The sequence below is a fragment of the Lycorma delicatula genome, chromosome 9 (assembly GCF_047948215.1).
Source record: "Lycorma delicatula isolate Av1 chromosome 9, ASM4794821v1, whole genome shotgun sequence".
Taxonomy (NCBI): Eukaryota; Metazoa; Arthropoda; class Insecta; order Hemiptera; family Fulgoridae; genus Lycorma; species Lycorma delicatula.
In genome coordinates this window covers 35,767,547-35,782,014 of record NC_134463.1, presented here as the reverse complement: position 1 = coordinate 35,782,014, position 14,468 = coordinate 35,767,547, and the positions used below count along the sequence as shown (strand labels likewise).

Below are 14,468 nucleotides of genomic sequence, written 5' to 3'. Positions count from 1 at the left end.
TTCTATTATTTCTAGTTGGAAATCTGTTGTTACCTAAGTTTTTCACATTTCGATTTTTATTATTTACTTGTCTCCGTATACATTTTTGTTTAACACGTTTGTTACATTTTCGTTATTGTAATTTCAAGTTCTACCTTGTATGAGGTCAAGTCGTTTATTAAATATTAAGAGTTTAATGCTACTTAATTGTTATTGTAAACAGATTTTATTTTGTTTTTCTTAGTTTTTTGTACACTCAATTAATTTTAACGACCTAAATTTCTCTTATCAGTGTTTATCTTTAAGTAATGAAATCTATATTTTGGCTTCTATGCTAATGTTTATGACTCATGTTTATTATGTAATTTCCATTTTACAGTCTTGGAATTTGTGTATAAAACTTTCTTATCTTTACTTAATTGATCTTTTCCTAGAAATGTTTAGATGATGGAATTTTATTGCATTTAGAATAATTATTCTCTACTGAATATAAATTAAATGCTTTCTTTAAATAACATTTGCTATGTACCTATAGATATCAGTCTATTTTGTATTTCTTGTATTATTACTATTTAAATATTATTGAAGCGATAATATTTATATATTATAATATAATATTTTTTTTGTTTTTTGACGTATGTAATTTAATATATTCTCGTAGCTAGGTTTATGCATTGTACTATTTAACATTTTCTTTATCATTAATCATATATTTAGTGTACCTAAGTACAATTAGTTATAATTTCAGTTTGTAATATCAGTACTCTGTTGTTATATCTTTAAACATGTCTTCAAATGAGGAGAGCGAGGAAAAGGTCTCGGAACGAAGCATGAGGCTCTTAAGAGCTAGGTGCAGACTTGTAAAGGCACGAGTCACTCGCATAAAGACTTATCTCCTTACCTTTAATGCAAAAATCCAATCCTTATCCAATTTAACTTCGAGACTACAGAAGCTTGAAGAATGCTGGACCGACTTCAACGTCATCCAAAATGAAATTCAAGAAATTGCTATTAGTGATTATAATAAAAATGACGAAGCTGAGTACATCTCATTTGAAGAGAGTTATTTTGATATCCATGCTAAAATTGAAGATATTCTTTCAGCCCGTAAAATTCCTGAAACAAGTAATCCTTTTGAGCTTTCTCCTGAACAAACTGACGTGACTGGTGTCATTAAACTTCCACATATACCTTTACCTTCCTTTTCCGGCAATTATGAAGATTGGACAGATTTTCATGATGTATTCGATTCTATGATAAATAATTCAACAAAACTGACAAAAATACAAAAATTTTATTACCTTCATTCTTGCCTTACAGATGAAGCTCTACGGACTATCAAGGAAATCAAGGTCTCAGCATGTAATTACGATTCAGCTTGGTCATCTCTCAAACAAAGATTTAACAATAAGGGATTAATAATAAAGGCTCACGTACAGGGAATACTTAAACTTAAACGGCTAGATAAACCTTCATCATCTGGATTAAAAAACCTATACGATACTATTTCGAATCATTTAACTGCTTTACGAAATAACGGCGAGCCTGTAGATCAGTGGAGTACACTTTTATTGTTCCTAGTGGTAAACAAATTTGATCTTGAAACTAGAGACCGCTGGGAAACTTATAATACTAAACGAATTATAAACGAAAAAATTGAAAACTTAAACGATATTACAAATGAGACATCTTCAAGCGTCCTAAAGTTACAAATGACTCCATATGCCTTTAAAGATTTAATGACGTTTTTAAATGGTCGATTTGTCATTCAAGAAGTACGGGAAGAAAATCATCTATCTAAACCTCTCATCAAAGGAACATTTAAGACAAACAGTTATAAAAACTCTCGTGTCACTCAATCAGTACAAAGGACTTTCTGCAATACAAATATCAATTCTTTTAAACATGTTTGTGCCATTTGTAAACAAGATCATGCAACCTTTTCTTGCAATCAATTGACTACTTGTTCTTCCTCCCAAAGATACGCTAAGGTAAGAAAGCATAATCTATTTTTTAACTGCTTGAAGGAGGGACACAAGACCATTCAATGTAAAAGCCCATATTCTTGTAAACAATGTAAAAAACGACACCATAGCATACTTCATATTGAAAATTCACAAAAAAATATCTAATTCCCAAGCGATTGAAAGGGAATCCGAACCAAGGAATGCGCCTAATGTTGTAGCTACCTGCTCAAGAAAAAATCAAGAAGTAATTCTAGCAACAGCGATAGTGTTGGTTGCAAATTTTCAGGGTAATTATTATCCGGGTCGTGCCTTACTAGATAGCGGTAGCCAATCAAATTTCATAAGCCAGTCACTTGCTGCTGCGTTAGGCATTCAACAAGTCAAAACCTCAACATCAATAATTGGCATTGGGAACTCAAATACATAAGCTAAATATTCTATACGAACTATATTAAATCAAGGTTTGGTAACTTTGAAGAAGAGCTAGAGTTATTGGTGTTGAAAAGGATAGCCCATGATCTTCCTACATCTTCAATACACAAAGAATTTAATATTCCAAATGAAGTAAATTTGGCTGACAAACACTTTTATAAGAGTAGAGGAATTGACTTACTTATTGACGCTAGTATTTTCTACAATACAATAATAGAAGGACAAATCAAGCTTGGCTCTAATTTACCAGTTCTTCAGAATACAGAGTTTGGTTGGATTGTCAGTGGGACAATTACTTCAGGTAAATCACGAGAAATTGAAACTGCTTCCATTACTACTATTGCTCATTGCAATATTGCTGCATTAAACGATTTAGAAGATCTTATATCATCTTTCTGGAGGATAGAAGAACTACCAATAGAAAAGTCAAAAACGTATGAAGAAGAAGCCTGTGAACAACATTATACTAATCATGTTAAACGTCAATCTGATGGCAGATTTATATTCAGCTTACCATTTTCTACAGATCCTACTATTGCTTTAGGCGACTCAAAGGAGCATGCGATTAAACAATTAAGGTCTTTGGAACAAAGATTTAGTAGACAACCAGAGTTGAAACAAGCTTATACTGAATTTTTAAACAAATACTTGGAGAGTGGTGAGATGGAACAAACAACCAGCCTTCATGAACCGCCTTACATACTATTTGTCGCATCATCCGGTAATTAAGGAGGCATCTCCCAGTACACGGCTTCGCGTAGTTTTTGACGCATCGTCTAAAACATCTACCAACAACTCTCTGAATGATGTACTCATGATTGGACCTACAATTTAAACGATATGCTGTTTCTTATACTCTACTCTTTCAATAAATACAAGTTATAACTTATTGCCTGAATATCTATTTCGCCTTGCCTTAATTCTCAAACAACATGTTTTAATAATTGATATTTTTTAATGATTTTTTTTTTTTCAGTATGCACAATCAGATGAATTTTATTTCGAAAGATCAGTTTTATACAGGGTGTGGTACTTATATCCATCCTTTTTTATTTTCCGTATGAGAATGTATATTGGTATGCTGTTATCAGAATGTGTATGTACTATGTCTGGACTTGGTGCTTATCCTTTATTAACCGATCCAAAACCTGGTGAAGGACCTACTAAGGAACATGCAATTCTTGCTAGAATGTAATTATGTTAATATATATTTTTAAATTGTAATCTTATTAATTATTTATCAATATACTCATCGATTCTACTGCTTAGTACTTTTTATATCAGATACTAGAAATTGTCAATATATTAATGATTGTTATAAAATTGTCTAGCAAATTATATGACAATTTATCATAAATTGATTATATTGTAGTCTTTTGTAAGAATAAACAGCAGCTTACATTTTTCGTTCATATTGGCATACTCTAGTGCTAGTAAATTTATAGTTATAATTATAAATTTCCTACTCAATTATTAAAATAAAAAACCAGTTTTAATTTTAACTGTAATATTCTTTTGAACAATGTTAAGAAATTTCATTGCTGGTTTAATTTCTGATGTGTTGTACAGTAATAATAGTAATAATCATGGTTAAAATTAAAAAAAACCATTGTAATTTTGGTAAATATTGAAATACATTTTTTATCATTTAGATTTATACTAAAATTTTATTGATAAAACAGATTCCAATATTATTTCCTATAAAATCGAAGTATTAACAGTACAAAATAAATCTAAATTATTTTGAAACTTTCAGTGAAGTTCCTTCTTTCCTTAAAGAAATGGCTGATGGAGCTTATTACAAAATGTTGTATTACTATGAAAATGTGAATCGACAACATTTTTTATAAGTCTCTTAAGATTTAAAACATTTTACCTTATTTTGATAAATGATAAAACTAAAAAAAAATTCAGATTGTCTTTTAAATTTCTCTTATTGCAACAATATATCTATTTATGAAAGAATATTCTGTAATAAGAAATCAAAATATACCTTTATAAAAAGTGTTGCTTTAAAAAAATGTTCTGCCTTTGCTTTAAGTGTACTACTGATGATATTAAATAGTTGTCTATAGAAATTTATGTCTAAAACCATGTTTATATTTTTATAAATGTAGTTCAATAATGTCTCGTTATTTGCAGTTTCGCTTCTTTTCAGTCGCAAAAATTTTATAATAAAGCCCTTAACTAATCAAGTATAAGAGTATAATGACTACAAAGTTTCAGTTACTCTTATTAACCTTAAATCACTGAATGAGATTTTTAGTTTAGGGTTAACTACTAGTTTCTGAAATAGATCCTTTTCTAGAACATTCTATCAATTTTAGACATCAACTTGACATGGCATTGGCATTGTACCATGAAGAGTTTAAAGAACTTGAAAAAAGAAATAAATTAACAAACATTTTAGCAAAAAATGAGACAATTAGGTTGTTTTTTGTTCAAAAATAAAATTTTGTTAACATTAGTGTTACTAAATTTAATTTTAATCTTTCATAGTAAAGTTAAATGCAGAAATTACTGTAAGTAAAATCTTTATTTTATTTGCATATATTTGTAGTTAGCATCTTACCATTTTTTTTCTATACATAACACTCCAGTTGTTTGTTAATCATTTCAGAACGTTAACCTACTTCTTTCCATAAAGGTAACATTTCCATATTCATGGTTGCCACAAATGTAGAAAGTTTGAAGAATGTTAATACCTTTGAATAGCTTCAATTATCATCAAAACATAACTCACTAGATCACATCGAGAGTTGTAACTCAGGACCTAGTCCCACACAGGTGACCCCTTGACATTTGACCATGAAAGATCTTTTAAGAAATACTCTACCACTGGACCAAGCAACACCAGAGTTCAGGAGTTCAGAAGGCTTAAGTTGACTTCATCAGCAAAAACCTTTTCCTAAACAAGAAAGTGAACTGTTGAAATATGTATTATATTTGTAAAACCATTTATATTCATGAAGTATGCTTCTAAAACATTGCCGTAATGTATAAGGAAATACATAGTTCTGGTGCCACAGTGTACAAGGGAAAACCTTGTCAGGTTTTAACAAATAACAACTGTTTTTAATTTTTAAAGCATATTTTTCTGTGTATATATAGTTAAAATTTAATATTAACCTCAAATTAAAAAAAAAAAAGAAAGTGCACTGGTGCTATTCACAGCCTTGTAATGATGCACATATCATTCGTGTGCTATGAGGGTCACTGGCATTATTCTCCCAATTAATTTCTTCTAATAAAATTTAATCTTTTATTAATGTTGGGCTTAAAATTACAATGAACATATATATACATTTTCGAAGTAACCAAAAATAGTAACATTAACTACATACAAATAACTCTCTCACTTGACAACTGTAAGTTCATAAAATATGAAATTGAAGTGTCAGAAGATGGCGCCACTGTGCAGTCACATTGTCTGACATTCCTTATAAGTCACACACAACGTTTGTAATGGAAGCTTGAGTACCGCCAGCGCATCTCACGACTTATATATAAATCAGTCTTGAGTAATGACAACAGCAGCCAACATGTTAAGATATTTTTATGGCAAAAGTTTTACTAATGTTTATAATGTAAAATCAGATTATAGGTAATTTTATATAACATGATTTTGGGTATACAAAACTTGTTTATTAAAGCCATTTAAATCAGTAGACTACTGTATTAGTTTAAGAGATTAGAGTAAGAAGTGACTATAATTGCAAAACCTGTTGATGGAATGACAACTGCACTGCTGATGGGCATGGGATACCATGCACCCATGAGGTGTAGCGGCATCTCGATGATGGTTTATGAGGTGAATGTTATGCAGGACTCTGCTATGTAGCCGAGTGGGAGTATGAGGTCTGTCCGCCTCTCCCTAGTGGACCAGACTGGAGTCCTTAGTTTAATCCAAGTCTGGGGTTTGAACTAAAGTTGAGTTTACTAAGGGAACTAGGGCTAAATTTCATTGTTGCGATCAACATCTTTGGTGGTATGTTGTGATAGTTTGCCTCAAATTATGAGACATTCATGAAATTGGCTCATAAGTAGAACTAGGCGCAGGGTTTGCGCTTCTGCGAGCTCGGTTAACTAGTTCAGATGGATAGGATGTAGAACATTCAAGATGTTCAGACGAGGCTTACAGCGAAGGCAAAAACTGAGTTAATAAATCACCGATGCAAATGTCTACCGAGGCATTTACATCGGTGGAATCCCAACTAGGCCAGGCTTTTTACTATGAGATGTAAAAAGTCATAGACAACTCCCGTTAAAGCCCAACAGGGCTATGAAGGGGGGTGTCTTCCCTTAAGGGGTTGGGATGTACTTTTCTTCAAATTGATTGATTTTGTTGAGTTTTTTTGGGGAGGGGAGTTCATTTGGTACTTATATGCAAGTTTTTTCAGAAATCATAATAGCAGATTTACTTTTAAAAAAATGGCAACACCTGCAGAGATAATTAAAAATTTTTTTTGGTTTTTCTTCATTACTTATTAGTATGTATGTTTTCATTACTTATTACTTATTATCATTATATAATGATACTTGCATCCCTGTTGTGACTTTACCCGTGGTAATTGGTTACTTGCCTTTCCCATTACGGCCAATTTGTTTTTTATTTTATGTTTTTTTGTACATAACCACAGGCAGCTGCAGCCAATCGCATTGGACATATAGTAACAATGGCAGTGCTGGTTTAGCTACTGTATTGTATACCTTCTCACCCCTTAAAAAATCAAAATTAAAAAAACCCAAAAATTGGCTTTAGATATTTATCTGAAGAGTATTTGCAAGTTCAAATCTAATGATACCTTGTTTAGTAATAGTCAAAATGAGGAAAATTTGCATCATTATTCAAAATTGTTATATCTGTATACACCTCTTTCAAGATCGAATGTAGAAAAATCTAGAAATTGGTTTTTAGATATTCACTTGAAGATTATATACACCAATAATAATCAAGTTGATATCTTCATTTGTTATCGTGAAAGTAAAAAAAAAAAATATATGCATTGTTCATTAATAATTAATTTACTTATTTTAATCAATTTATTTAACTTCTCTTTTTTTGTTTAGTGTTGCCGATCCTGATTTAGCTAAGAAAGAAAAATATAATTTTGAAGCTATTCATAACATTGATCCATGGAATTCTGATTTTAAACCAACAATTAGAACTTCATTGAAAGCATGGAATATGACCATACAACATTGGTTAGCCGTAAATGTATATAAAAGATTCCCCATTAAGGCTTACAGGTTGGTATTACAATTTTTATTCATTTTCTTAAAAAAATATTATTTTTTTAATGTTTGTATCAATTTCAGTTTTCTGAATAGTTTATATTACTAACATTTTTGAGTCAATACTTTAGCAGAACTTGAAACGACACATTTTATATTATGGATATATATGAAGAGCATCATGTTGTTTTTAATTAATCCTGAGGTCCTACAGAATTGCGCCAACAATTCTATATTTAAATAGGCTAACAATTCATTCACTTAAAAAAAATATCAATAGTTTTTCACTGCTTAGAAACAATATAATTTCCTCTTCCTACAGAAGAGGGTGGTGTGAAATGAACTTGTTTAGTTCATTTCACACCAAACAGAACTATTTTTCACTTTTAATTTTTTTAATATTAGTGGAATATTATGAATAACTGTAGAGTATTACTATTATTTTAGTTTTGTTTATTTGTATATTAAAATATCCAATAAAAGTGAATAATAGAAGTATGGAATTAAAAAATTGATCTAGGGTAGGTGCAGTTTTTTTCTTCAGAAAAGTAATCTGTGAGCTCTTTCCATATATTTAGAATTCTTTTTTTTGTATACTTAATTAAAGACCAAAAACCAGCCTAGTTCATGAAAATAGGTCAATTTTATAGCATTTCATTAATTTAAATGAAAGAAAATGTTAATAAATTTCTGGGATATTTAATAGTTTACATTTCATAGATTTTGGTGTTTTGAGCTAATGTTTTAAAATGATTTAACTCTTGTTCTTTTTTTCAGGATGCCTCTAACATTTGCTGTATCTAGCGTCTGGCATGGTGTGTATGCTGGCTATTATTTGTGTTTATGTTCTGTGCCTGTATATTTACCTGCTGAAGATATGTGGAATAAAAGATTCAGAGATGTCACCTTTCCTGCTATAGTATGTATTTTTTTTTTTTATTGTATATTAGTTTTTTAACTTCTGCAAATTTTCTCTTTCATGTATACTTAAGATGTAATATTTTTTGTTCCTTAAGGTTTAACCTCTATCTACTTTGCTTTTTAATTATTACTCTTACCTAACTATCTGGCCATGGATATATAGAATATAAAGTCTGTTATAATGTTTCATAAAAATTAAAAGAAAATGTTATTAGTAGGAAAAGATTATTAGTGTGAAACATAAAAAAATTAAATTAATTTACATATTGATGATTCATAAACAAAAAAATTTAATTTTACCATTATATACTTTCCCAACTTTCTTTTGGCATTATTCAGTTGCTATGATTTTCCAATACTAATTAAACTCTATTTTCTTTTCCGTGTTCAAAAATAAAGAAGTCGCTGAACTGTGAAAATGATATTGTTTTTAATTATAGCTGACCTGTTGTTCTAAGGTTGTTGGAACAATAAAACTATTTGTCATCATCATCTAGTTTTTTGCCTTGCGGCACGTCCCCCACACCACTGTTGACGCCATCCATCCTTATCCCAAGCCTTCTTCTTGTAGTTTCCAATCTTCTTCAACTATTGACTTGCCCTTCTCTCTTGCTTCCTTTCTTCTTTTATTGACCCTTCCAATGTAGTTATCAAGATTCCACTTCCTCTAACCACATGTCATTTTTACTATATTTTATTCCATTATATTTCTTTTGTTTAGGTGTAGCATGATTATTATTAAAATTGTGATACATAAAGCAGTTTGCTATGATTTATCTTTTCTTTTTTTTTTGTCTTCAGTCATTTGACTGGTTTGATGCAGCTCTCCAAGATTCCCTATCTAGTGCTAGTCGTTTCATTTGAGTATACCCTCTACATCCTACATCCCTAACAATTTGTTTTACATATTCCAAACGTGGCCTGCCTACACAATTTTTTCCTTCTACCTGTCCTTCCAATATTAAAGCGACTATTCCAGGATGCCTTAGTATGTGGCCTATAAGTCTGTCTCTTCTTTTAACTATATTTTTCCAAATGCTTCTTTCTTCATCTATTTGTCGCAATACCTCTTCATTTGTCACGTTATCCACCCATCTGATTTTCAACATTCTCCTATAGCACCACATTTCAAAAGCTTCTAATCTTTTCTTCTCAGATACTCTGATTGTCCAAGTTTCACTTCCATATAAAGCAACACTCCAAACATATACTTTCATATGATTTATCTATCAAGTTATTTTGTATAGAAATTATATTATCTTATTTTTAATTTCCTTCAAAAGGAAATACATTTTCTCCACCGGATAGGTAGCTTCTTGATCCTGTCATCAAAAAAGTATGATGACTGCCTCAACAACCAATTACACGCATAATGTTCGACTACAGCATCATCTTCGAATCTCTTCCCTCCTAATGCTTCTTTCAGCATACCAAATGTGGAAATCACATGGTGACAAGTCTGGACTTACAGTGGATGTTCAAGAGGTATCCAATGCATTTTGGAGAGTTTATCGATAATCTGAGTTGCTGTACATGGCCATGCGTTGTGGAGCAGGATGTTGCGAATTGGTTGCCATCATAGTTTGTTAATTAAGCAGCCCTAAGGTTATCCAACAACCGGCAGTAGTATGCCATATTTACCATTCTTCATTTGTGCAGGAAATTAATCAGTAACACACCCTTTTGAGTCCTAAAACACAGTTGCCAGAACTATTCCAGCTGATAAGCATTTCTTGGCCAGTGACAGATGTCTTTCCAGACATTTCTCTGTGTTTCAGTGAGAAGATATGGAACCCACCTTGCCAACACTTTGTTGCAACCAAGAGTGCCTGACAACACTGTATGCACACTCTGTACACTTATGCCATTTTCGTAATTTCAGCAACGATTATGCAGTGGTCACCTTCCACAAGATTATGAATGAATACCTTGAATGTTGTCATCATTTACGCTGGTCTGCAGATGACATTTGTGATTTTCATTCTCCACTGCATTGTGGCCACTTCAGAAATTTTTGGTCCCGTCAAATACTTTAGTTTTGTCAGGATATCATCTCTGAACTGTGTTTGGAGTTGTCATAATTTTGGAGGATTTAACAACGTAGTAGGCAAGAAATTGGTTTATGATTCATTGCGCAACAGACGATGGTACCTCCACTCAGACTGCTACTGGTGTGGGAATTTGACCTACAGGCATGGCTGTCCATTTGCTCCCCTCCACACTTATCCACCTAACTACCTACAGCACCCCACCACATTTACTCCTCTTCTTCAGTCATAGCAGCAAAATTCCAGTTTATACTTGAGTGACCTCATACATTACTGTTAGTTTTATATTCGCAATTGTGTTACAATTTAAAGTAATTTGAAGTTGAAAACAAAAATATCAAGCGTGATTATTATACTTATAACACACCTTGCCAAATCGTACATATATCTAACATATTCCTGCTGCCATTTGTCAATCATTAAATAACTGATATCCATGCAGAAGTATAATTTAAGGCTTTATAATTTCAGTTCTTCATTTTTTTTTATATTAAATAAATATCCAACACGGTTATTAAAAGTTGTCAAAAATAGTCTCAAACAAGCTTGTGTTGAGTACAGAAAATGATATCATTACAGTCATGAAATTTTAACATTGTTCTTATGAGCTTTAGGGGCAGGAAAAAATACCATTAGCTAGAAAATTGTAAGAACTGATAATGCTAAAAACAAATTATACTTTTTACAAATATATTCTCGCCAATCTTCTCCAAGATACTGCCACAAGCTGATTTTTACCTTCTAATTCATTTTTACTTAGAATATATTTTTAATTCATTCATGTGTATTTGTAACAGAATGAAAGATGCAATTATTTTGGGTCTAAATGATTAATGCAGAGACTATTAACCTACTCCCATTACTTCTTGAAAACCTTTTGACCAGTCCAGAAAATGTTTTGAATATTCTATATTTCTTCGTTAAATATGGTGCATTATTTCTTAATTTTATAATCATATCGCCATACACTTCCTTTATCTACCTAAAAATTTCTAAAAGGTGAGCTTTTATATTAAAAAACTGATATACTTTGTGCTACTCACAAAAAACTTTACTTTCTTTATGCCCCTTTTAATATAATTATTTTTGAGACCTACGTAAGACTATATATTATGTCAATCAAAAATAGTCCTGTGTGATGATGCCGTCTTCCATGAATGAGTGTTATGCAAATTGGGTTAGCCATTACCCTGGTTCCATCTGGGATGTCATGCTTGTACGTCTAGTTGCTTTAATAGGGTATAAACTCTGTGCTCGTGTAATTGTCCGAGAACTCTATTTCCTATTTGGTCGTTGCACAAAAAGCCAAACAGCTTTTCACTAGTGTTCTCTACTAGGTAAAGCCAGGCTTCTTAAGCCTCATAAAATAAACAGTCTATTTTACTGTATAATAATAATTATGTGTATTTTATTTATGTCTGATTAGTACTTTGCTTTACACTTACTTATCATAAATATCTGTTTTTAATTAGTTAAATAATTATATTATTCATGCTACTTAACTGTATAAATGTCTAATTATATTATTCATTAATCTTTTGTTTTCATTTTTCAGCTTGATAAATTTTGGATTTTTGTTCGTTACTGGTGGAAAATGCTATATTTTTCATATTGGTCAATGGCATTTAATTTACTACGAGTTGATTTATGTTTCCGTTATTGGAGTTCTATTTACTTTTTACCAAATTTATTAACTGTTGTTATGTATATAATTGGACTTACATTGTTTAAAGGTAAAAAGAAATGTGTAGATGGCTCATCATCCAGTAAATTAACTTCTGAAGTTAAAAAGATTGAATAATATTAAAATGTTTGTACTTATTTCTTTCTGTGTAACAATTTTAATGAGACTGGCAGTCATTTATTAAGGAATTCTCTTTTATCGAACAAATATTTATCGGTAAAACTGTCATTATCATTGTTATCTAAAATTTATTTTTACTTATGTGTGTGTGTGTGTGTTTACATATGCTTGTGTAAATGTTTGTTTATGTGTTCATTTATATCTAAGTTTCTTGATATTTTTTTTTAGTATTTATTGATGGAAGTTTGTGTTTTTATACTAATAAAAAAATAATTTACAAGTGTTTTGGAAATTTTGTAGATACTTCAGGTTGTTTATGTAGTCATAAAACTAGTAGATGTATATTTGGAGGACCAGGCATTGAAAATGCCATGTAAATAGTCTATAAATAATAAATTGTATTATTTTAATTAAATATTAATAGTAGTGTACCTTAATAATGAATGTGGTGTTCAAACTAATAATGTATTTTATTTAACTAATAACATGTTTTAATATTCTGCAGTATGAATTTAGAAAATTAGGTTTCTCATGGTAGTTGAAGTACTCTTTTGATTGAAATAGACTGGCTTGTAGAAGTATAGCATTCATGGAAATGGTTGTATTATAAGTACAAAATTGGCTTTTACAAAGAAAAGCACTTGTAGATGGTTTTGTAATGTTGATTTTTTAGTTTTGACACATTGGTTGTGTAGTAATATATAGAAACGTCCTTTGGGAAGCTAGACGTGTAAATCAAGTAGCAAATTATTGTGGAAAGCAAATAAAAAATTCTGCTTAATTTTATATTTAGTCATGTTTAATAGCATTTGATTGTTCATATAAATTTTGATTGAAAAAATCATCTTTAATATAAAAGTGTTAATTTTGGTGGAATATACAGGCTAAGCATATTAAAAAAATGAACTCTTAGAATATAGTACCAGTGAAAATTATGTACTTCCATAAGTAATTTGTTTTTTTTAATTTTGGTGTCACTAAAGTGATTTCATATAAAATAAATTTTATATTGATGACATTTATAGTTGTAATATTTGCCCTTTTTTTACTTATATGCTATGCAAAAAAGACTGCACAGGATTTTTTTTTTTTTTTAAAAGAAGGCAACTTAATTAATTTAATGTAATTACTGTAAATTAAGGGATTTGTTAAAATAACTAAATAAATTGTTTAAAAATAGGTTTTAGAAGCTAATTAAAATAATATATGTTTAAAACTCCAGTAGTTTTGTCAATTGATGACAAAATTCACATTTCACTTAAACTAACTAGAAACGCTACAATATTTCTTTACCTATTTTAGCTGAATTTAACATACAAATGAAGTGGAATATACGTAAAATAACTTTAACTTTGTTTTTTAATTTAAAATGAAGAAAAAAGTTGAGACACAAAATCATGTCTCATAGCAACCATAGGTGGGCTTATACCCTGAGACATAGACAGTATGACTCACTGAAGAGATCTTGACAAATTTTAACAAGAAATCAATATACAATAATAGAAATAGTAAACTGAATTTACTTACCAATATTGTGGTGATCATATCAGAATTAGTTTTCAGACATTTTCATCACTCTTTCAGTTTAAAAATCCAAATTTGTTACACATAAATTATATTCACTTCAGTTAAAAGTAAAAATTCACTTCAATTACATTTGAAAAACTAAACTTCAGTTTAATTGCAAAGAATACTTCGAAAATATAAAATATTAGTCATGGTTTTACATTTGTGTAAAATATATATATATTAAATATTGCAAAAAAATTATTTATTGGAAAAAATAATAATTTCGGTTTACACATTGTTTTAACTTTTTTATGCTTTACTGAGCGGCAGCCCGTTCAAAAAAAATTTACTTTTTTCTCATAACATTGCTTGTAGCGTGATGATTTCTCTGTTTTAATTATTACATATAACTGTTTAACATCTTTATCTAGAGTTTCATCAAAGAGGACATGAACTAGTTCCTCTTTGAAGGCAGTAATTTTAGTTTTTTTGCCAGTGACAGCAATAAATGCTTAAAGCATTAGTAGTAACAGTTGTGCATATCAATAAATCAAACGCTACTTTTCGGTACCA

The 14,468-nt window shown here is 30.3% G+C and overlaps 1 protein-coding gene across 1 annotated transcript in view; it reads left to right on the top strand.

Annotated features, from left to right (window-relative positions):
• Positions 1 to 13,402, top strand: part of frj (membrane bound O-acyltransferase domain containing farjavit) — a 34,308-nt gene extending 20,906 nt beyond the window's left edge. Inside the window, exons 5-8 of the mRNA XM_075375855.1 lie at positions 3,355 to 3,569; positions 7,449 to 7,628; positions 8,391 to 8,532; positions 12,138 to 13,402. Coding sequence (XP_075231970.1) covers positions 3,355 to 3,569; positions 7,449 to 7,628; positions 8,391 to 8,532; positions 12,138 to 12,383 — 783 coding nt within the window. The 3' untranslated portion in view covers positions 12,384 to 13,402. The remainder of the gene's footprint in view (positions 1 to 3,354; positions 3,570 to 7,448; positions 7,629 to 8,390; positions 8,533 to 12,137) is intronic.
• Positions 13,403 to 14,468: the final 1,066 nt, after the last annotated feature.